The sequence below is a fragment of the Phalacrocorax aristotelis genome, chromosome 1 (assembly GCF_949628215.1).
Source record: "Phalacrocorax aristotelis chromosome 1, bGulAri2.1, whole genome shotgun sequence".
Taxonomy (NCBI): domain Eukaryota; kingdom Metazoa; phylum Chordata; class Aves; order Suliformes; family Phalacrocoracidae; genus Phalacrocorax; species Phalacrocorax aristotelis.
Genome location: NC_134276.1, coordinates 81562755 through 81584921, shown reverse-complemented (window position 1 = coordinate 81584921; position 22167 = coordinate 81562755). Strand labels below are relative to the sequence as shown.

Here is a 22167-nt window from a genome sequence, read left to right as displayed (position 1 = left end):
GTTTTTTGTGGACTTTCATTTTATATGCCTTTTTGTTCTCCTTTAAAGAAAGCTGAGCAGATTAATATTCCTCTGCTGACATCTCTATCACAGTCTTCACAAGCATTTAATCTATCTGGATGTCTAGAAACAGTCACATCCTTTGCAAATACTACTACTTGCCAGATCTGCCTCTGTTGAAAACTGAATAATAGGGGGAGTCAGAAGAGTTTATTTTGTATTTATCTTTACCTTACCTAAATGAAAATACACTAAGGATTTGGGAGGACAGAATGAAACACGACACCCGGCATGGGCCATTTTGGTTCTGAGTCTGACTTGTTTTGCTGCCTGGAGAGACGCTGGGTGAGCTTCCCTTATTCTTCCATTCTCAAAATAGGCAAAAATCAAAATAGTCACTTGACTGTCTCAGCAGTGCTGATTAGTTAGCTACTGTCTATACTTGGCTTTAAACAGGAAAAACGGTGTTTATGTTAATGCTGAAGAAAATCTCCTCTGATTCTCTAAGCCTGCTTGACTCAGCATCTACTCACCCACTGCGAGTGACAAGACACTGCCGGAGTCCAAGTTTCCGGAAAATATCTACCACAGTCTCCATTGGCGTGTGGTCAGTGACAGTGAAAGGGCTCAGGTTGAGAATACGCCGCAGCTTCAGTGGGTGGGGACTGTTGGGTGGCAGTTCTGGGGGGTCTTCAGTGAAGTACACGATGGAGTTGCTTACCACCCCATCCTGACGCTGCCTGGCATTCTCTGTAGAACAGGAAGATCAAGGTAGACAGCGAGTTAGGCTTGGTAACAAAACAAAACAAAAAAATTATCCTCCTTTGGAAAGCAAAGGTAGTAGAAACTTTTTGTCATTAATGTAATGAGGCCCCAGAAGTTGGGGTTGCAGAGCAGACTTGAATTTCCTTGCAACATTGCTCCCTTGAAGCAAATAGAAGTGATACTTTTTACTAGCATGTACCTTTGCTTGGTTGGGATAATGCTTTTCTGAATAAATATGCAGCTCATTGCATTCACAAACATCACTAATCCAATTTCTGTCAAATTCAAATGAAAATATGTCATTTCCTCCATTGTGAGAATCACAACAGAAACTACTATTATATGCCCAAAGGAGTGGAGTCAACAGCCTGTGTACGGTCCCAGCTGGCTTGGAGCAGTATGTTTTTTCCCAGACTTCTCAGTGGAGTGGGGGAAATCTGGGCATGGTGAATGGGTTTATGAACACAAAGGTACGGAAAGGCAAATTCACATCCCAGGGATCTGGAGGTGGTGTGGGTGTTGTTCTAGGCCAGCACACCTCCCTGGCATGCAGGGTAAACTCTGTTGTTTTGTACTTAATGCCTTAAATAGAGTTTACATATCTGGATTTTAAGAGGGAAAAAAAAATAGCATCCTAATTAATGGAAAATAGTAAAAGGAGGAACAATATATAGCAGTAAATGAGTTTGATACATTTTTCATAACAGTACATATTTGACCACTTTCAAAAGTTCAAAAGCTATCATTCATACTTTAATCAAACTATGAAGTGAACTTTACACTACATCTGGACTTTCCATGATCAGTATAAGCCTTTTGCTTTAAAGTATGCTCCAACAAAAATTCTTAGCATTGAAGTGGTTTATTTTCTTTGTAGTGTTTACCTCATTTCTACTCAACACTACAGGGCACGACCAACATATGAGATGGATTTCCAAATGATAGACAACTTCTCTCTCCCCAAAATAAGCATGTCGTGTGTTTGGCTCTGAGGGTTTAACTCTTTCTTCTTTTTTTTTTTTTTTAATAACTCTTGGAAATGGCTGGAATTATTATCTTTGATTAATATAAGTTGCTTCTGTTCTTGAGAGGTACAGCAAATCAGACATACTCAAAGCGTATGTATATATTCTTGGAGCTCATTGCCATCAATCAAAGTGCAGAAACCCGCTCCTGTGACTTGTAATGTGTAGACAGTAATGGTTTCCAACATGTTCCAGCTGCATTTTTTTCCCTTTAATGATCATTGTCTTGTAATATTTCTGGAACTGGAGTAGTGCTGGCTCAAACCTAATATCAGTATGGTATATGATTTTCAACCTTCTCACCCCACATATTACAAGCCCTATTGCAATTTATAGGAATGATGCTAACTTTGCCTCATCTTGTTTTGATTCATACACCTAATTTCAAGTGTGAACATGCCTGCACAGCTCTTTGATATATGATCTGTGGTAAGAGGTAACATTAATCAAACTGAGGGTAACTCCCACCCTTTGATAAAAACCCTTGACAGCTAGGTATTTCCTTCCTGAAGCTGCACCCAAAGCAACAGGCCCAAGTTTTTCAGTTACCACATTGCTGTTCCCAAGGCAGCAATGACCCTGGACAACAGTGATTAGCCAAAGCCATGACTTCACTCTTCAAAGTCAAACATCTCTCTTGAGAAATTTGAATGATGTAGTACTATTGAGCAAATTCAGTGGCATCAGAAAAATGGTGGACTTTGTATGCAGTCTCACTGGATGGGGGAGTTAAAGGTAAAACAGAAGAACAGATCAATTTTGCAGTCCGTGTGTAAGAAAAACAGATATAGCTTAACAGAAAGAGCAAAGCAAATGGATGGCAATGTCTGGTTTTAGAGAGTAATCTATGCAGAAGACTCTTGTCATAGCTAGAGAGTGAATTAGTTCTCTCAAATGTGGAACAGCCTCTCGTATTCAGGAGTTCACAGTTCACAGCCTCTATTAACTATGTTGTACTCTCAGCTCCACACTGGGAAAAACACATTATACAGGCCACCTGGCTTGTGTTCAGGACTCTGCCTTTTGTACCACGCCTCTGAAGCTGGCCAAATCTAAGAAGAGCTTTACAGGGTCAAATACTCTCCTCCATAAGACTGTAAAGTAGGTGCCATCTAAAATGTAGACCCCTTTTCCCAGAGGGTGGCTCTACCTGCCTAACCTGCCTACCTGCTCAACAAGTACCACTGGAAGGACACAACCCTCCTGAAGGTGCTTCTGAGCAATTGGAAGTGGCATTACCTTTCACTTTACAGGGACTGGATGCATTTTAGAGCATGCTTAGTGTTCCACTTAGTAGGAAAGAAATTATGTAGGGGTAAATCAGGAGGCAGAGACCTGTGTGTGCACATGTATTTGACACAGGACTCAACAGCTATTGCCTTCATCCTAGAAGTCAGTTGAGTGAGGAAATTGGAGTACTTCCCCAGAGTATTCCTTGGGCCACCACACTGCTGATGCACAATTTTTTGAGGCCAGAGAAAGGAGCTGAAGCTTCTTGGTTGAAAGTATGACTACGTAGTGCAATGTGTTGTCATATAGAGGCATCAAAGCTAGTTCAAACTGAGGAGGCATTCTGCATGGCGCAATGCCATGAAAGAAGAGATACTGGTGCGGCCTGACTCTGCCTTTCAGAAGACCTCATTCCCTGGCTCCAGTGCTGCACAGATGGGGCTTATACTGTTCCCAGACATAACTCCACTGTCTCTGGATGCTGTCAGGCTGAGCAGGAGACAAGAACGTGAACAGGAGAATAAAAGAAGCTTCACTACATGTGATGTTTACCTCTTGGCAAGTAATTTTTTAGTTTAAGGAGATTTATTGGCATAGGAGTGTATGGCTCCATGAACCCAACTATGAAGCAAGCTGAGGTGAAGGTTTGCAACACATCAGCTACTCTGTGGTAATGATGAGCAGTGACAACTTCTGCAATAAATGCAAAGCAACGTTAGCCTTCAGTGAAAGAGGATTAGCTATCAGGAAGTTGCTAGCATGTTACCAGACCAGTGTTTTGCCCTGTGCTGTACTGGAACCATATACTGTGTCTTTTGGAAAAGTGAAACCAAATCCAGATTTTAAGTCACAAAGACATAAACCATACTGGAAATATTAATCATTTATCACAGAGTCAGCACAGAATGACATCAGGAGCTGTCATACTCAGACCAAGAGAAAAAATGTCACCAAAGGTCCCTGACAGCTGAGGATTTTAGGAAAGCTTATCTATGCAGCAAAGTTTTTTATTTAAAATCTCAGTTCTGCCTCAGATCCTCTGAAAGATGCTCGTTATCAGAGCTGATCAGGAAACAGTACATTTTCCTCTGGAAAATGTGGTCATCTAAGAAACAGTTTTCAAACAGGAAAGTATTTTGATCTAAAATGTTCACTGAGTTTATTTTTAACTGATTTCTTTGTTATCAGTGCATAGCTGGACATTTTCACACACCTAGCAAGCCCATTCAGCCATGTTGCCATTTATGACCTGAATCAGACGACTCAGTTCCTCAAACTTCTCTGACTCGCTTCAGACAGCGTCTGATCTTTCTGCTTTTAAAGTGAGGGCTCTGCATCTTCAGTCCACGCAATTTTCCCTACTGACATACTTCCTGGCAAAGGAGATGTAAAAGGCTCTAAAGTTAGGATGGCAGCAAATGTTACAGCCATGACATGGCACACACAGTGTAAAAGCCAGACACAGGGTAGGCTAAATACAACTAATTACGGTTTTTTACTTCTCACAGGGGAATGCAGAAGACATTTGAAAATCATTAGCAAAAGCAGGATAAAATACAAACTATTTTATAAATGGTATCAGCTCTTGGCATTTACACATTTGGTGAAACTACAGACACATATTTACTTTCCTAGCTTGGCAATACAAGGCATCTTTTGTTACTACCAAAGGAAGAGTAGCCCTCTGAGAAAATCAGTTGTTTGAAAGGAGTATTGCATCTAACACCCTTGGACTTCATCTTGGTGTCTTTAAAATCCTCTTATACTGAGACTGGTATATCGAGGATTATAACTTCATGCAGATTTTTCTTGCTTGTTTTTGGAGCAGGGAGGAAGGAGCAACCAGTGATAGTGAGATTTTAATGAAAAAAGTTATATTCCCATACTCTTTGGAAGTTAAATTACAATTGTACAATTAGAGGAGCTGTAGAACTGACCTGTAGTAAGGCCTGTTCTGCTTTCCTGGGTTTTGAGAAATCAGTGATATAACTAAATGCAAAATTAATTCAGTTCATAAACTATTTTCTCTAACTGAAATGACAACTTAAACCACAGAAGGGAAAAAATGAGAAAATAATTTCTTACTGAAGAGAATTCCGCACTACATTTTAAGGGGAGAAAACTGGGCTCTGTCATTTCTTTTCTTCTTCTGCATGTAGTATTGATGAAGCATTGGTGACTTTCTGCTATGGGATGAGAAGAAGGGAATCAAGTAACAGCTGAGTGTCCTTAAATAAATGAATATAAATTTTAGGTCTAATCACTTAGAGTCTTTTTACCTCCAGGAGATGAAAATAAATATGCATTAAAAAAAAAAAAAGTGCTTTAAAGAGCACTGTTATATCAAATTTTATTTTAGCTTTGTGAGAAGTGAGCAGGAAAGTGGCCCTCTAAAATACCCCTGATTTTCCATTATGGATCTTCTTTTCTGAAGAATATGGGAGTTTCCATCTGAGACAACAGTTTTTTAAAGTTGCCTGAAGCGGAGGGATGAAACAAGCCCACACAGAGAGGAATAATTCCGTGTCAAGGAGATTCAGATATGCCAGACATTCTACTCCCATGCAAAGCATAAGGCAACTGTACCCAGCCAGCAACCTGCCTGCCTGCCCAGCTGGCCCTCAGCACCACAGGACTGCCACAACTGGGAGCGGACCCACGGGCTTGATTTGCCAGCCTCACAGACCTCTGCAGACCTCTGGATGCCCTGGGTACGGGGAAGGTGGGAACACTTGCTTTCATCCAATATACCCATCTTTTCAATCCCCACCTAGCCATCCGGCCAACCAGGAAAGGACTTGATGGGTCAAAACCTGTAATGAGCTGGATCAGGCTCGCAGGCAACTAGCCAGCTATCCACTGGATGCTTGACAAAACTCAGACATCTTTACCAGCCAACATCCTCCACTGAAAAGCTTTCAAACCCTAGCACAAAAGGCCTGCATGTGAGACAAATTGAGATAGTGCAACAGAAAGAAGCGCAGGGACCTGCACTTCATCACAGGGTGACAAAGGTTCATGACTGCCCCAGCTGCTACCAGAGGTCCATGGACACTACAGGAAGCTCAGCATGGCAGTGGCTTTTCATCTGGTTCTGACAAAACTTCTGGCCATATGAGTCAGGTTTGTCTGTTTTATCTAGCAGAATGGTATTGTACTTTTGTGAGTGACAACAAAATTAAGCCCACAAAAGTCAAGCCCACAGAAGTCTACCAGGTGGTATGCTACAAATAAAAAAGCTTCTAGCTGTGGGTCCTAGCAACAAGTAAAAGCCAGACTTGGGGAAGAAGTTAGGTTTGGTTCTTATTTATCCATTCTTCAAGGTGAATAATACTGGTAATGTCTTACCCTATCAAAATTCCTACCAAAATCAAACATATGTACATTGATACTCTACTCACTTATAGCAAGAATCAACTCTCGTCTCTGTGCAAATCCAATAAGTCTCTCTGAGTCTTTTGAAACCACTACTGGAAAGCCATTGTAGTCAGTCTCCTTGATTAGCGTCTCGACATCCTCTACTGTCATGCTGTCTTGTGTCAGAACAGAGAGGGGAGCTTCACCACGCCTTGGTCTCATGACATCAGTTGCTAGGGTTCGGTGAGTGAATTCATCCTTCACATCCAGAAACGGGTAGCCGTTCAGATGAATGTGAGCTTCATAGATACCTTCTTTCCCAAAGGCGTCTGCCACCCACTTGCTTGTGACAGCTGCAGCCATAAGGGGCACGATGTACTCCAAGCCTCCAGTTAGCTCAAACATAATCACCACTAGAGAGACTGTCATTCGAGTAACACCACCTGCCAACAAGGAAAGCAGTCAAGTTTCCCTCAGTGCCCTTGAAGTAGACATACTAAGCAAGTCATTTATATTTTTGAGTCTTACACTCAAAAAGGCATGAGATTATTTATGCTGAGTACTTTGCCCTTATACTTTGTCAAGTATTTTTGGGCTTATTTTACTGAAGAAAGAGATTTTTCATTTACTGCAATTTTCATCAAAAAGATTGAATGAACTTGTTCAAGCCAAAGGTGCTAACATTGAAAAGCAAATGATGAATGCTAAAAGCCTGAGCTATCAGACCAGAAAGCATGCCAAAAAAACAGCTATACTGGATACTTGAGAAATTAAAACTGATGCCTGGCATTAGCCTTCTAAGACGACTCCAAGAATCAGCTAAGTACCGTGGCTGAGGCAGGCAGGAGCATTGAGAGCTGGCCTTCACATTGGTTTACCTATCGCATTCACACTGAAGGGAAAGTGAAACGTTATCTTTGGGCATGACATGGTTACAAAATTCTACGTAAGGATGGTTTAGGGCCACTGCAAGAGCTGTGCTACAGCTTAAACCCTAGCTTTTGGTACCAGCATAACATACAGTTTGAACTGTATACAACTTGGTTTGAGGCCATCTAGGCATGCAGCTGTAGATGGGGTTGTAGCTCTATTTTTCAATCTAGTCTTTCTGTATTAATTTCATAAGCAAGCTCCCTACTCCTTCAGTTTATATTAAGGGATAAAAATAACCACATAACCACAGACAAGTGTGTATATATCACTGAATTATTAGGTAACATTTCTTTGCCTCTGTTCAAAAGGTAAATGTAATAAATCTGCTATTTTTAGACCTCAAAATACAGCACCATTTTAGACGAGAGAAATCAGAAACAGGTCATTAAAAGATGCTTTTAATCTGGGAACATACGGGAAAATTAAATTGTTGATTATTTAACACAATGATCCGGATATGACTTTATTTTGAGGAATGCCTTAAACTTCTGACTCTGAAAAGCTGAGAGCAGACACCAGAGTAAGGATCATTTAATGCTTACTCTATATCTCTTACTCTAAGTGAGACAGATCTTGGGCTTAAGAATGAGCAGTGACCATTCTGCCGTATGTCTCACCATACTATTAAAATTACTGCATCTTGATTTGGACCTTTTAAAAGAGGAAGTGATTGCTGCCTAGCAGATCAACTGGAATATCAGAGCAAAATCTTCACGTATCACTTAATGTCATTTATGGATAAGAGGAGGTGCTTCGCTCTTTTTGACAGTAGCTATTTTATTGTGTCTACACTGCTATAGGTGTTACCATCCACAAGAGTGATCCAGATTGCCTTTATAATATGTGGAGAAAAACAGGCACTTTTGAGGCCAAATTCATCTGTTCATTTGCCTGGTTTTAGATGTCTATTGCCAGATGAGAATTATCTTTCCAGTATCTCATTTTTCTGATTTGACTGTGAAGGGTATCAACACAGCTAGCTCAGATGTTGATGTCTACATTACAGACATTAAATTTAGATGGGCAAATCCCACCCTTCCTTCCTCTATAACTGATGGCACAAATGAACCTACTTTTCTAACATGAGACTCCAAAACGGAAACTTTTCCAGCTCTTCCCTAAGTACATATTTCATTTCAAATCTACCCAATTACACTAATCATGTGTTATGCCTCCCCACTATTATTTCATCATCTAGTGATGGTATCAACAACAACAAAAGGAGGTAGAACATACAAGTACAGAAGAGGAAAGACATGATCAGACAAAAATGTGTTCAGTTGGTATGCTTGTAAAACTCCTGTTGCATCTATGACTAGAAATTTGATATGTGAGGTATTGTTCAATGATCGTGCTTTAATAGTTAACAGATCATTCCTGTCAGATACAATAAATCCTATTGATCAAATGTAATCAGATATTAGCCTATGGTCAAAAAAAACCCAAAAGACTGCCCAGCTGACTGTAGCGTGACACACAGCAAAAATAAGACCCAGAATTTTTACCTCTGTGTAACTTAAAATTTGGCCAGAACTGGGAAGTCTGTTCCCTGCACTGATAGAGAGCACAGTCTAAACAAGGAAGTAGCATTAGTCTGGCTACAGTGGATTTCATTACATCAAAAGAGAATAAAACCAAGCAAAAAAACCCCCACTCCTTATTGGACACCTGTAGCCTAAGTTTAATTTTTTCTTTCCTTCTGTGTGCTTTTTGGCAGATTACAAGGAGTAGGCATTGGTGACTGCAAGCCTCTCTTTCATTGACTCCCTGGCAGATCACTGGAGAGACCGTCTGGGGGAGCTGCCCATGCTTTAGCCCATCACACCTAGTATGTCCAGAAATGCCAGCACAGCACCTAAGACAAACACAAAGCCCCTCATAAACAACTTGTAAGTCCCCAAACATCAGTGTTGTCCATGCACAAAGCAATGATCAGCAGGTACTGTACCCAAGCAAGCTGCTGCTCCCACCATAGCATAAAGTCCAGGCGTGACGCAGTCTGCCCCAGGTCTGCACCAGTTCCTGAAGATAATCCAGTCATGATGGTGGTATGCCAGCTGCTCTACTCCAATCCCAACCATTCTGCCAGCCATGGCTCCAACAGCCATGCTGGGAATGAAAAGACCTGAAGGGATCTTGAATAAAATATAGACACATGAGTGCCTTGACAAAAATGACTAGTAATCAACTTACAGATCAAACAAATTATTATTAGTGGTAAGAGAGCAGGGTTTCCTTATTGAATGCTAGCTCGGAAGGCCATAGCCTTTTGGCAGCCTACAGTGATGCTCCCCATCATCTGACACAGGTTTCTGCAGTGACTGAGTTTGTGTGGCTACATACGTATTCATAGCTTTATAAAATTTTAATGCGTTTTTTAAGTAATTTTGAATCCTGCCTGCTGCATCATACTGAATTTGATAGAGAAATGGTACTTCTCAATAATAGCCTGCTTTTAAAGTCAAGATGCTCCTGGTTTTGTCTTTATTGCTTTCTTATCAGGAAGTCAGGAGCTGCTGATGGTTCTGTCATGGCTTGAGAATAAGCTTAACTGAAAACAACATCTTGATTTCAACCTCTATCACACAGAGTACTTTACAGTTGTATTACTACTCTTTCAGGCTAAATCAGACCAGATTTTAAATTAAATGTCAAACACAGAATAAAAATTTACAGAAAGGAGGCTTACTGCTGAGAGGCAACTATTTTTTCACCTCAGTTTGCTATATATTTTCCACGAAGTTCTGTGAGTCATTACCTTGCTGTCTGCTACACAGACAAGTCACAAATCATTACAAAACAGTATTGAAATCAAAAAAGAGAAAATTTAAAAAGATGAACATTCACTTTGCCTTGGCTAAGTGCATTTCCTCTTAGATGTCAAGTGCACCCACCAAGTTGGAGACAAATTTCCTAGTGGAGAAGACAACTCAGATCTGTTGCAAAGGCTTGCATGGAAGTATTTTGTTGTTTTTAGAGAGGAATCAGAATCTTTTTAATTCTGAAAATATACCTTGAGCTTCCTAGACAATTAAACTAACAACCTCAGCATGGCCCAGGGACGTTAGGGCTGATAATAGCAGGAGCTACCTTCCCCACCACATTTTGTTGATACAGTCAGATTGGGCCTTTTAGATTTGATGGCTAAAGTTATTTTGTCCGTTCTTTTCCAAAATAGTTGAAACTGTCAATTGCTTCTAACAAAATTTAAATATATAGAACAAGTAAAGAACCACATAGCAAACAAAGAACCAAGCTCAGAAGTTTCTAAACAAAAGAACAAGCATCACAGCAACCGGCTGCCAGCCCCCAGCGCAAATCACTTTCTGCCGTGAAGAGCATCTCATTTCAAATACTCCTCCAGAAATATTTCATGCGTGTTCTTAGACTCCCACTCATTCTCCCTGCTCAGGAAATCAGCAGGACTCAGTCACTGGTCCTAAGCGACCTTCTACCACTCAGTAGTTCTTGTCATCAGGGACATCCCAAATGGAAAAAACACACCAAAAAAAGCAAAACTCCAACAAAGTTTTTTTTGAGGTAACAGACCTTCTGAAAGATGGATCCTCAGTTCCAGCTCAGTTTTTAAGAGAAAGACGAGATGCTTTAGCTTTAAGTGTGGCATAACATAGAGTGTATAACGCAGAAAAACTTCCCCTCATCTGCTACAATCAGATCCAGAACTAAATGCTCAGATAATGGGAGCTGTAGACAGACAGATATGTGTTTCATATGGGCTCAAGCAGTCAGATATATAAAACTCACCACAAATAGCTTTGTATATATTGAAAGCTTGGATGAATTGTTCTTGGACCTTTCATCACCCATTTATGGGGAGGAGGAGGAATGGAAGGAAAACGTTGCAAATCCAGAAAAATCAAATGATACATCTGTCAGTCCTCCCACTCATTCCCTCCTTTTTTCCAAGCTACAGTGCTTAAAAAAGATTCAAAAATAGAACTTTTCAGGTACTTTACTTTTGTGAGGTTTTAAATGTGTAAATTAGTAAATTCAAAGATATTACTTCCCTGAGCATAGCTACCTTGAGGCACAGTAAGACACTGACCCAACAAGACAAACAACAATGTAAATAGTCCATACCCCTGCGAGAGCTGAAAGACAGCTGCAGTGGGAATCACCCTGAATTTGCTTATTGGCAAGAATTTAAGTTCACACCCAGATTTCTTTTTTACTTAATAAAACTGCAGATGACTAGAAGGTGGAAAAGCAGGGCTCACCCCTTTGCTGCAACAGGGGTCCGCAAAGCAAGGTGGTGGTTGGTGGGTGAACCACCAGGCACATCAGCTACACCTATGTTGACTAGGTGTAGGTCAGAGGCACTCAAGCCCTGCCAGACAGACACAACTGCTGATGGCAACCCATCTGTGCCGCATGCTCGCGACAGCTTCTGTGCCTGTCCCTGATTTACCTTCATGCCGAAAGTGAATATCGTGATGACAATTTTAAACACCAAAGCCAAGGCGAGCTGCCACATGGCGGTATAGACTCCAGGGCCAGCAGGTCTGTCGGGAATGTCATCCACCGGCCGGGTCATGTTTGGGTCATTGATATAGTCGCAGAGCTGTGAGGACTCCAGGGCACCACAGTCATTGAAGAGCTCTGAGATCAGCTCACTGGTGCTCCTCCGGGTGTAGGGGTTGGGGTAGGCAATGATGGCGGTGATAGCCGTTATCACGATAACCTCCAGGACTGGGTATTTCCCAAGTCTGGTAGTTTTTCGCCTCCTACACCAGGCAATGTTGCATCGGATAAAGAGGGTTCCCCAGAGGCCACCAAAAACACCAAGCAGGATGAAGGGGAAGAGCTCGGCCATGTACCAGGGGGTGTGGTACTCCACGTAGAACAGGACCAGCCGGCTGTTTCCAAAAGGATTGATGGACCTCAGTGTGAAGGCAGCCACCAGAGCAGCAAAAAATGACCTCCAGAGGGTTTTTAGAGGAAAGTAGTAGCTGACCTAAAACAAAGCAAAGACTGTGAACACTTCACTGAATGTGACAGAGGGGGTTTGCTTTAATTATTCACTGTAGCACTGTGCACAGTAAGCCATCGCCGCGTGTTTCATCTGTGACTCTATGTATGGCTTTACTGGGAACGCCAGTCCTTACCACAGCCAGAACGTGTTCACAAAGGTATCAGAAAACACATTTTCAGATTTCAGACAGGGAGCAGCAACCAGTGAAAAACTGATAAATCTAAATCCAAAGTTTCTGGCTAGAGACAATAAGATGGGTGCTCAACAGCGTGGCCCATGCAGCAGCAAGCTGAAAGCTGGAGAAAGCTCAGCACTGTGATACACTTCCTGATTAAATAATTTTGTTTGTTTCCAGAAAGCCAGTGGTCTTTTTTCATTCAGATTATGCTAAAATATCAGGTTATTTCTTATTACTGGAAATCAGAGATTATTTTTGCTTTAGAAGAAAACTAAACATACAAATATTTGAAAAATAAAGAGGAATATTAGAAGAAGGCATCAAGTGAAAGTATATTTATTGACACAAGTGAACTGCCAGGTCTCACCTCTTCCAGACTAAAAAGCACGCCTCCAATCGGAGCCCCAAAGGCTACAGAAACTCCTGCGGCAGCTGCAGCCGAGAGCACCTACAAAGCAAATATTTATGTACAAGGCATGAGTCCTTTGAAGCACCAATTATCTGGACAGGGAAATTAGAGATGATTTGAGCCAACCTCACCTCTCTCCTCTTTCCTTCATTCTTGCTGTACTTTGAGAAAAGACTGCTGAAGAAGTTTCCGCAACAACAGGCCACGTGGACTAACGGCCCCTCTTTCCCAAGGCTGAGGCCCGAAGATACCACCAGAACCAGGGTGACTGTTTTGATTAGAAGTGTCCACTTTCCCAGGTAGCCCCTAATAATGAACCCACTCAAGATGGTTTTTATCTGGAAAGCAGGAAGAACATGTTGAAGAGCTGAAGAAACCTTTTCTACTCTGAATTTGTAAAGGGAGTTAAAAAAAAAAAAAATCACAGACTGCTTGAAAAGAGGCAGTGATGGAGAAAAAGAAACCGTAGGTAGGGTAACTTTCCCACAGTGATAGCTGAGCAGGGGTTAAGCAGACCACACTTTTACTGTTCTTATGGGTGGTCCCCTGCATCGGTAAGGAGTCTTACAGAGATCAATAGAAATATGAAACTGTTACATATCTCCTTGGCTTACAGGATCAGACTTAAACTACACCCAATGTTAACAAAGCAGAAAAAAGCAAATAAACAACCACAGACTTTTCCCAGTTAAAACAAGAAAAAAAAAGTTCTAAATATTTGGAATGGCCATGACATAAAAGCATGCAAGTATTACAAAATGAGAATGTCTAAGAGATCCTATTTTTACACATTTCTTCTTAATTTTGCATGGGAGTGGCTAGAATAGAGCACAGTGCACGTGCACGATACACAGGCTGCAGGGTAGGATTTGGGTTTGGGCTCTGGCCCTGGAAATGGACTGCAGCTGAGCATCACCTCACATGAGAGATTTACCACTCAGAAACTAGATTTACAGTTAACTATGAAAACTTTGGACTAGATGATCCCTGGGGTCCCTTCCAACCTGTGATTCTGTGATTCTTTTTAAAAACACTTTCAGATATATCAAATATGTAACAAACACACACGTGTGACTACTTTTAAACACGGAAATGATTTAAATATTTTAAATTATTTGTGGTGGGATTTTTCTTGGTTGGCAATGAATCATTGGGATGCTTCTGCTAGAGATGAAGAAAATAAGTATGCCAAGATTTCTAAAATTTGGGCTGTTGATTCTGTTTGCCAGATTCCTAACAATAATTCCAGTGGTTCTATGGCACTGTTAACAAAATACTGCCCTCATTTCAAAACTTTTGAGTAGCTATGCTGCTTGAATTACAGGGTTCCTTATTTTAACAGGGACTGGGACTTAATACGTAAAATATTGAAAACCAAGAAGAGGTTGTCGCTCCCATAATGCTGTCATGCCAGCATGACATGGTGTACAAGGACACAATTTGCAGAAGATGGACAGCCAGACACTTTTCAGGCATCCCAAATGATGGGCATCATGCACCTTCAGTAGCTTAGGAAACCTTAGCTTTGTAGCCCTCCCTCTTTATTTTATTTTTGTTTTATTTAAAGCCTAGCCTAGAAAATGACTGGTTTTGTAACTGGACCAAGTAATTTCATCCAAGGAAAATTCTATATAATCTTCTAGTGAGTATGTGCCTCAGCCACAAAAAGTTGGAGTCCATAAAGCAGTGACTGGGAGATGTTGATTTTTAATTCAAGTTCTGGCAATGAAGAAACATATACATTAACCTGTCACAGTGGCATTTGAACGTTTTCTACTACGGAAAATTTAAACGGGCACCAAAAAGGCACGTTAGTCAAAGGAATGAAGGCAGATGAGGTGGATGGGAAAAAGTGGCAAATTATCTTTTCTTTGTTTGGTTTGGTTTGGTTTTTGGATATTCATCCACAAAAAGAAACTCACCTCTGGGATCCCAGAGCCACAGGCATAGGGAGCAAACACTCTGACCAGGGAGACTGCCAGGAAAGCAAAACATAGAGCCCACATAATGTATAGAAAATAGTTTAGAATGTAAGCACTTGCACCCTAGAAAAATAACAGTAACAAACATTGTTAGACAAATGCATGTTGGTAAATCTCACACTTCTACTAGGGATCATGATGGTGTGGAGCCTGGTCTTTTCATTTACATGCTGGCTGCTACTTTTCTGCAGGAAGGACAAATGATTTTATGTACTCTGACAGTTTTATTACTCATGCAAAGAAGCAGCATACTAACATACACCTAACCCAGTCCATACAGTCTGTCTGCAAGGGATCCAAACACCTTAAACAGAGCATCTTTCCAGCACTAAAAAATTAAGCCAACCACAAAAAGTTCCAAAATGTCAAACAAATCTGTCATAAAGGCAAAAGTAATTGGTGATAAAAAAGCACCTAATGAAGGAATTTACTGTTTCATCCCATGGCGGGTGACAGGGGACGAGACCCTGATGCGTCTTTTCTGAGGGCTGGTATTCAAAGGTCAGCTTTCCATGCAGATGCCAATCTTTTCAAATTACATCCCTGTGTATATCAGTAGCCCGTTCAGTTCACAAATGGGAAGTGTAAAACCATAAATAAATTCTTTCCTTCTATATGACGCTAGCTATGATTGGGTTGAAAACCATTTGAAAACACAATAGCTTGGCAGATCCCACTCAGACACATCTCAATCATTTTTCCCTGATACTTTAAAAGCATTCCAGTCAACAATAAAACCTATCTTCAAACTGAATAGCTTTACGTTAATGACAGAATGGAAATGCTAAGGATCATTAGGTTGACTGTGCAGTGTCTTAGTAAAAGCATAATCAGTAGTGACCTTCAAGCTTTCTACCTGTCTCCAACGGTCAAGTCAAAACTGTTGTTAAAATCTGCCTTAGAATAACCCCTCCCTCTTCACAAGTATAATTTTTAGATTAATTTCAAAAACCCCACCTACACAGACAAAAGAGAATCTAGCCAGAGGCATTGAATTGATACAAGGAGCTTAAGCCTTCAAACAATCTCCTCTAGCAACACAATGCTACAGAATAAAAAACAAGATGAACCTTGGTGCATGAACTGGTATGAATCCTTCACCTCTAAGTGAACTCTTCCTACCGGATGCAATTCCAGCTGCTCAGGAACATCGGGGCCCCTGTCTTTGCTCTGCAGGACAGCAGCCTGGATATCAACATTATGATAAATCAAGTAGGAAAACAGGCATTAGTCTGTTGTATCATGTCTTCAGTTAACAGAGCTGGCCAGGCCCAGTTCCTAATCGTAAAAAACGTAGAGCTGAGAAGTCTCCCTGTTTGCAAGCCTGCAAGGAATCAGCCTTTAACAGTATGAATGCTTGCTAGCCTCCTTCTCCAGGTCTCTGCCCAATTGAAAAGACAGTAAGGGAACCACTGCCCTTATCCTTATGGATATATTTGGAAGAAGAGCAATTTGTTAAGGTCCTCTTGTGCTTGCTGAAGTTAGTAGATGGCTCTGCTGATAAGAGTGGAAGAACAATACAATGCCATCCACCAACACCCTGAGACTAAACAGTCATGGATCCCACACCTACAGTGATTGGCATCCATCTGTAGTACTCACGAATCTTTGTTGCTACAGCTGAAGATGGTCTCATTTCCTCATGAATGTCTTCTCCTAGTGTTTTCAATTACAAACAGCTATGGCAATATTTACTCTTACTCTAGAGAAAATTTTGGATATGTTGCCCCAGGGCAAAATTCTCCTGTCAGCGTGAACCTGAAGTAACTCCAAAGACTAACACCATTACAGCAATTTGGCCCTGCAATGTTGAGCAAAAGCTTAGCTTTGCTTTTAAATTCACTGGAGTCAAATTAACTTTGTTTCCTTTTACTTCCACTTCTTTCACATCATGGAAGTCACATGAAAACTATGTCAGCTTGTTACTGCAATCACACATACACCTATAGCACTGTGGAAGGACCCCAGACGAGTCTATACGGCCAGTTCAGACTTACCCTTTGGGACAACTCTCATCGTTACACTTTCCAGATATCTGGCATTCTGCAGGTCCAATTGCAGGAGTTTCTAATGATTAATAGTGAGAAAACCTTTGGGAAGTGAAGTAGTAGTAATTTAATATTGCAAATAGCTCATGTCTCATTCATTACGTGCCATTACTAAGGCCCTGAATCAGTAAAAGTCTTAAGCATGTACACTGGAATCAGAGACCAAAAATGCTCAGCAGCAGAGATGATTCTGGTAAGACCTTTTCCACTAGTGTCTTGTAGGACTGTGGCAGCAATAGTAATGAAGCATACAGGGGAACTGAGCAAAACCTTGTTTGCAAGACCGGGCAGTATTTCAGATCTGCCGCCAGTCCAGTTCAGGTACAAATGGAGTACAACTGAAAACAACCATCACAAACTCAGAATTCTGAAAAAAAACACATCCGTCAGGATGCCATCCATGGCTGACCAATGCTTGTCTTCTCCAGAGGTTGAGAGCTCTACTCTGACTTGACTTGGGATCTCACAGCTTGCAGGCTCCCTCCAGTAGAGGTTACAAACTGGGAAGTGAGTTCCAGGTGTAGAGGGTTTTCCTTGTCTTGCAGGCCTCAGCTTCATGACAGGAGATCCAGAAGGCCTGGGATGGGTATACAGTCTATTGCTGGATCCAGTGTCACGAGCCACGGAAGACACGGGGCCCTTTCTGCTGCTTTGGACAGATGTGAGACAACTGAAATGGGGTCCTCAGCTCCAGTGAAGCCAAGGTTAGGACCAATCTGGACCTGCAGAACAGGGAAGCTCTGGGTCATCAGGTACTGGCTAGAGATCTAGCTGAAGGGGATGGCACCTAATGTGCCTTAACACACTCACTCCTCCAGTGGATTTGAGGTTTTGAAACTCCCTTGCATCAAAAAACTCTTCACCTGCTCTTTGGAAGCAGTTCAGGACCAGAGGGATGAAAGTTAACATTGGCCTAGCAAACAGTAATTAGGGAAGAAAACATATAGCCTGGTATGTTTTAGATGTGCTATTATGTCTTCCATAATAATTTATATCAAGACTCCACTTTGGGCTCATTTTATAGGAGGACTGGAGTGAAAACATTTTTCAAGAGATGTCATAGGAAATGTCACAATTATCGGTGAGAACATATGTACAGGGTTTATCATAGCCATAAATCAGCAAAACCACAAGGAAGAACTGATCTAAATTTTAGTCCTCACAATGTCAAATTTAGTTGTGTATGATGAGAAAGAGTCACAGTCATGCCTAAAAGAGAAGACACGATTGACAAGAGTACCTTTAGGGAAACTGTTCCAAGTACTTTCTGTCTAAATTGTGCTCCAAATTTGTCCTTCTGTGCACTGTGCATTTTATAGGGCTGTTACCCAAATATCAGGCACAAAATGAAGCAACATACCAAAAAAAAAAAAAAAAAAGGACAAAATTGTCCTGATATCCTGAAACGCAGTCAAGTTCACTGTATTTTGATCCATCCTAGAGTCCTTTACAGCTACGGGAATCATGCAAAGCTTGCCCATATTGTAAGCCTTTTGCTGCAAAACAGAACTTTTGCTTTCCATATTCACATTTTTGTTGGGCTTTGCCTGGGATTTCAATGGAACAGTCATAGACAGATATATTATTAATATTTAAAGCATCCATTGGGCCGTGGCAGCCAGAAACCCACAGATATGAGAGGCCCATTTGTTTTGAGAAAGAGCCTAAAACTAAGCCAAGATTAACCTTCCCCCGCCCCGTGGCAGTATACTAAGGGATGAGAAGCCCAATCTGAATACAAAGTGAGTAAAGTTTCATAGTGCCCGCCTAGCTGATACTTTTCCTATCGGCGCCAGCATACAAGTCACAACCGCTGACTTTGAGTAGCAGGTGAAAGCAATAAATTTTCTCAAGGATAAGCTCTGTTCATATATCCCAGCCTTTCAGAGTAACAGAATGTCAAACACATGCACAGGATTTCCAAATCCCATAACAATTGTAATATTCTCCTCTTTTTTCCTTTCCCACATTTTTTTGTTCTCTTAAATTACAAGATCGTCCCCAGTTCTGCAATTTTATACCAGGGTAATATTTCTTCACTGTTATAAAGACTGAACCACCCAAACCATCAGTTGATTAAGACCACCGTGAACCTAGCAAACCTCTGGCAAAGGGAAGCTTGGTGCTGTGGACTGGCAACTGTGCAGAGAGACTTCTGCTTGTGATCAAACGGTGGGAATATTCAGGAACAGGGAGTACCCCGCTACTTTCCCTGCAGTTAATTAGAACTATGGAAAATTGGGCTGTACATATTCACAGATGCTCTCATCTGGTACTACTTGTACTGTAAACCTAAAGCGGCACCGAAGGGGACATGAATGACCAACTTGTATGGCAGTGAAGGTGCCCTCAAATGCATTCTGCAGGACCAGACCAGCTCCACATTGTGGGAAGATCCAAGACAATCTCACCCAGTCCCTCTTTTTTTAATTGCCTGACTGGAGTTGATTGCTCCCACAGAAGTATGCATTTTCTCCTATTATTGACTAAACTGCATTACGAGATATACTTTTAAAAGTCCCATTACATACTTAAAGCCAGTTCTCCTCAAAGCCACATTCATCCCACCTCCATATCATATTCAGTTTTTGTCATATTCAAGTCACCTGCAGAAATGGGGAGGAGGAAGGATTCAGGACAATTATTCTGCCCAAAAACTTGAGTTGTGGAGGATTAATATTATTCAATACATTGAGTGGCTTAAATTGAAAATAAAATGTCCTTTTCATATTTTCTATAAAAGTATCATCTGCTAAAAGGAGTATAGGAAGGCTTCTTCTGACACCTTCAAAACAAAAGTTTCACCTGCATTGCTTTGAAACAACATTCTTTGTATTTAAAATCACTACAATTAAAAAAAGTTAGGAAAAAAAGCTCTTAAAATGTAAGTTTCATGTCAAACCAGATCATCTTTTTCCCTTCCTGTCCTCTCCCCCTGCAAGTTTTTCACTTTGGCCACCTCCCAGGGAGCCCGTTCTTTCCCCAGTATTCAACGCTTGCTAAATCTTTTGCTCTCTGATAGAGAAACTGATTGCAAAGGCATAACAAGCAGTTCTAATGCAGCTCCCACTACTACTCACAGCATTTGAATACATTAAAAAAATCTGCAACCCTGAAAATTTCCTCTTAAATGTATTTGTCAGGGATCATCCTTTTTTTTTCCCCATAAAATTGTGTTTGAAAGAAAAAGAATGCATAGCAGCTCAGGTCCCCGGGTGATTATGTTATGAGTGTTATGAAACACTTCTGGTTTAATACTGATAGAAAGAGAGAGCGATCTCGCAGTTTTCCAGTTTCCATCACACATGACGCTGAAACAATAGGACCTCTCCCAGGTTAAGCAGATATTGCTTGTGGAAATGTCTTTTTTGTCAGTGTTCTGAGTTCATTACTTTCTCTTTCAGAGCAACTCTCTGGAGGGAGCATCAGCAAGTATGAAAAAAGGGCATTCTTTGGCCTGCTGTGACCCCCAACTCATCGGGTCTCCCATACCTCAGACTGGCTTACAAGAAGTTCAGACCATTTCTGCCACTGGGGACATTTGTCCCTGTCATCGAATGTGGTTTCATTAGACGTCCAGCAGCACTGCTCGTGGCTGTACCAGAAGGCAGACAGGCAGACACCCTCTTTCAGGTCCGTCATCCAATCCACAGCTAAATCTATCACTCCGGCTAACGTGCCTGGAAAAAGAAATGCAGAAAAACAAACCATGGCATTAAAAAATATCAAGTCACAAGGAAAATATATCTAATTGCAATAACAGCAAAAACTCACGATTTTGGGAAGCAGCTGCCACGTGTAAGCATGAATATACCAAACAACGGGGGTTAACAGTGAGTTTGCAAAGAAACAGCCACACCAATGCATTGTCTGACCTTCAATGTTCTCTTGGAAAGCTTTTATTTAAATATTATCATTTACCTACTGACTGATTGCCAAATAGGGGAAGGCATAACTGATTAAGGGCCTGATCCTTCGGTCTGTCCCAGGCAGTGCACCATTTGACTGAGATAAGCAGGACTTCATGCAGGGTCTCTATACAGAGGCTAATCTGCAAGTCTCAAACCACACTGTATTGTGGGGTAGGGGAGAAGGATACATATTTTTTCCTATAGCTTCACTGGTCCCAAAACAGCAACCTTTTAGAAGAATGATTTCAGTAGAGAAACAATACGGATGCCTAATTCTGACATACGAATTTAGCGGAATCAGACTCCCGATGTGTACGCTCATTAGCAATTCAAACACGCAGAATAACATTATCCTTCAAATCCTCTCTGTACCAAACTAACACTTCTTTCAGTTTTTCCCCAGTAATTACATAGAGCTACAGTGACACCCGGTGGCCACCAGACACAGACAAGAGTAAAACTGGTGTGGCCAGACACAAAAAAGGAAAACCCGCTTTTCTAGACATCTGCTCATCTGCAATAATCACCAGCACCCTCAGAGCAGATGTGTCCTCGCGAACGCAACACCAGCAGGAACGGGGAGGCTGGGAACAGCCAGAACACAGAAAGGCAGACCTGCCTTCGCTCCCGACGTCCGTACATTCTAGAAAGTATTAAACCACCAGCTGATAAAAGAGTCATTTAGCGTTTTCCAAAGCCCTCTCGCAAACCATGGAAAGCAGAAGTCAACAACATTTTTACTGGTAATCATTAATACAATCTCAGGAAACCGGTAATGAATTTGAACAGAATTCATCGGTGCATTTCAGTAGGACTAAAACACTGGAAAAAAAAGTTTTGGAAAATGCAAAATGGTTTGGTTTTATGTTTCCAAAACTTTTAGCTTTGTGGCCTCTGCTAAGAATGTAATTACATGAAGCAGGGCTGGGGGCTGCCCCCACTTTCCCCTAGCAGCTGGTGCAGACAGGTAGGTTCAAGAGCAAGTTTATTTGAAGTGGAACTAAAGTTTTCTGGTTTTCATTTCTGTGAAAGAGGAAAAAAATCAAAACTTCAAATAATTCAGGCATGTGTAAACTGTTTTTTATTCTACAGAACAGAAAAACCCCAAAAGCGTTCACAGAGCCTTACACAGAAGTATAAGGAGGATATTTGTCACTCCCTTAGGAAGGATAGAATTTTTTTTGTATAGGAATAATCTGAAGAAATATACAGATACACCAGACAAGATCACAAAAAAAAAAAATAAGGCCGCAGCTGGGAGTAACGATGTCTGTACCGTTTTCTTTCACAAATACCTTGGCTTTCTCTTGCTTAGTCTTTTCCATTTTCCCAAGTT

The 22167-nt window shown here is 41.2% G+C and overlaps 1 protein-coding gene across 2 annotated transcripts in view; it reads right to left on the bottom strand.

Moving 5' to 3' along the window:
- Positions 1-22167, bottom strand: part of CLCN4 (chloride voltage-gated channel 4) — a 47491-nt gene that overhangs the window by 5276 nt on the left and 20048 nt on the right. For both annotated transcript variants that reach the window (XM_075095320.1, XM_075095329.1), the window contains exons 4-11: positions 20413-20600; positions 14813-14935; positions 13022-13228; positions 12849-12929; positions 11740-12285; positions 9259-9445; positions 6422-6820; positions 534-750 (exon numbers count right to left, since the gene is read on the bottom strand). In XM_075095320.1, the coding sequence (XP_074951421.1) occupies positions 534-750; positions 6422-6820; positions 9259-9445; positions 11740-12285; positions 12849-12929; positions 13022-13228; positions 14813-14935; positions 20413-20600 (1948 nt within the window). The remainder of the gene's footprint in view (positions 1-533; positions 751-6421; positions 6821-9258; positions 9446-11739; positions 12286-12848; positions 12930-13021; positions 13229-14812; positions 14936-20412; positions 20601-22167) is intronic.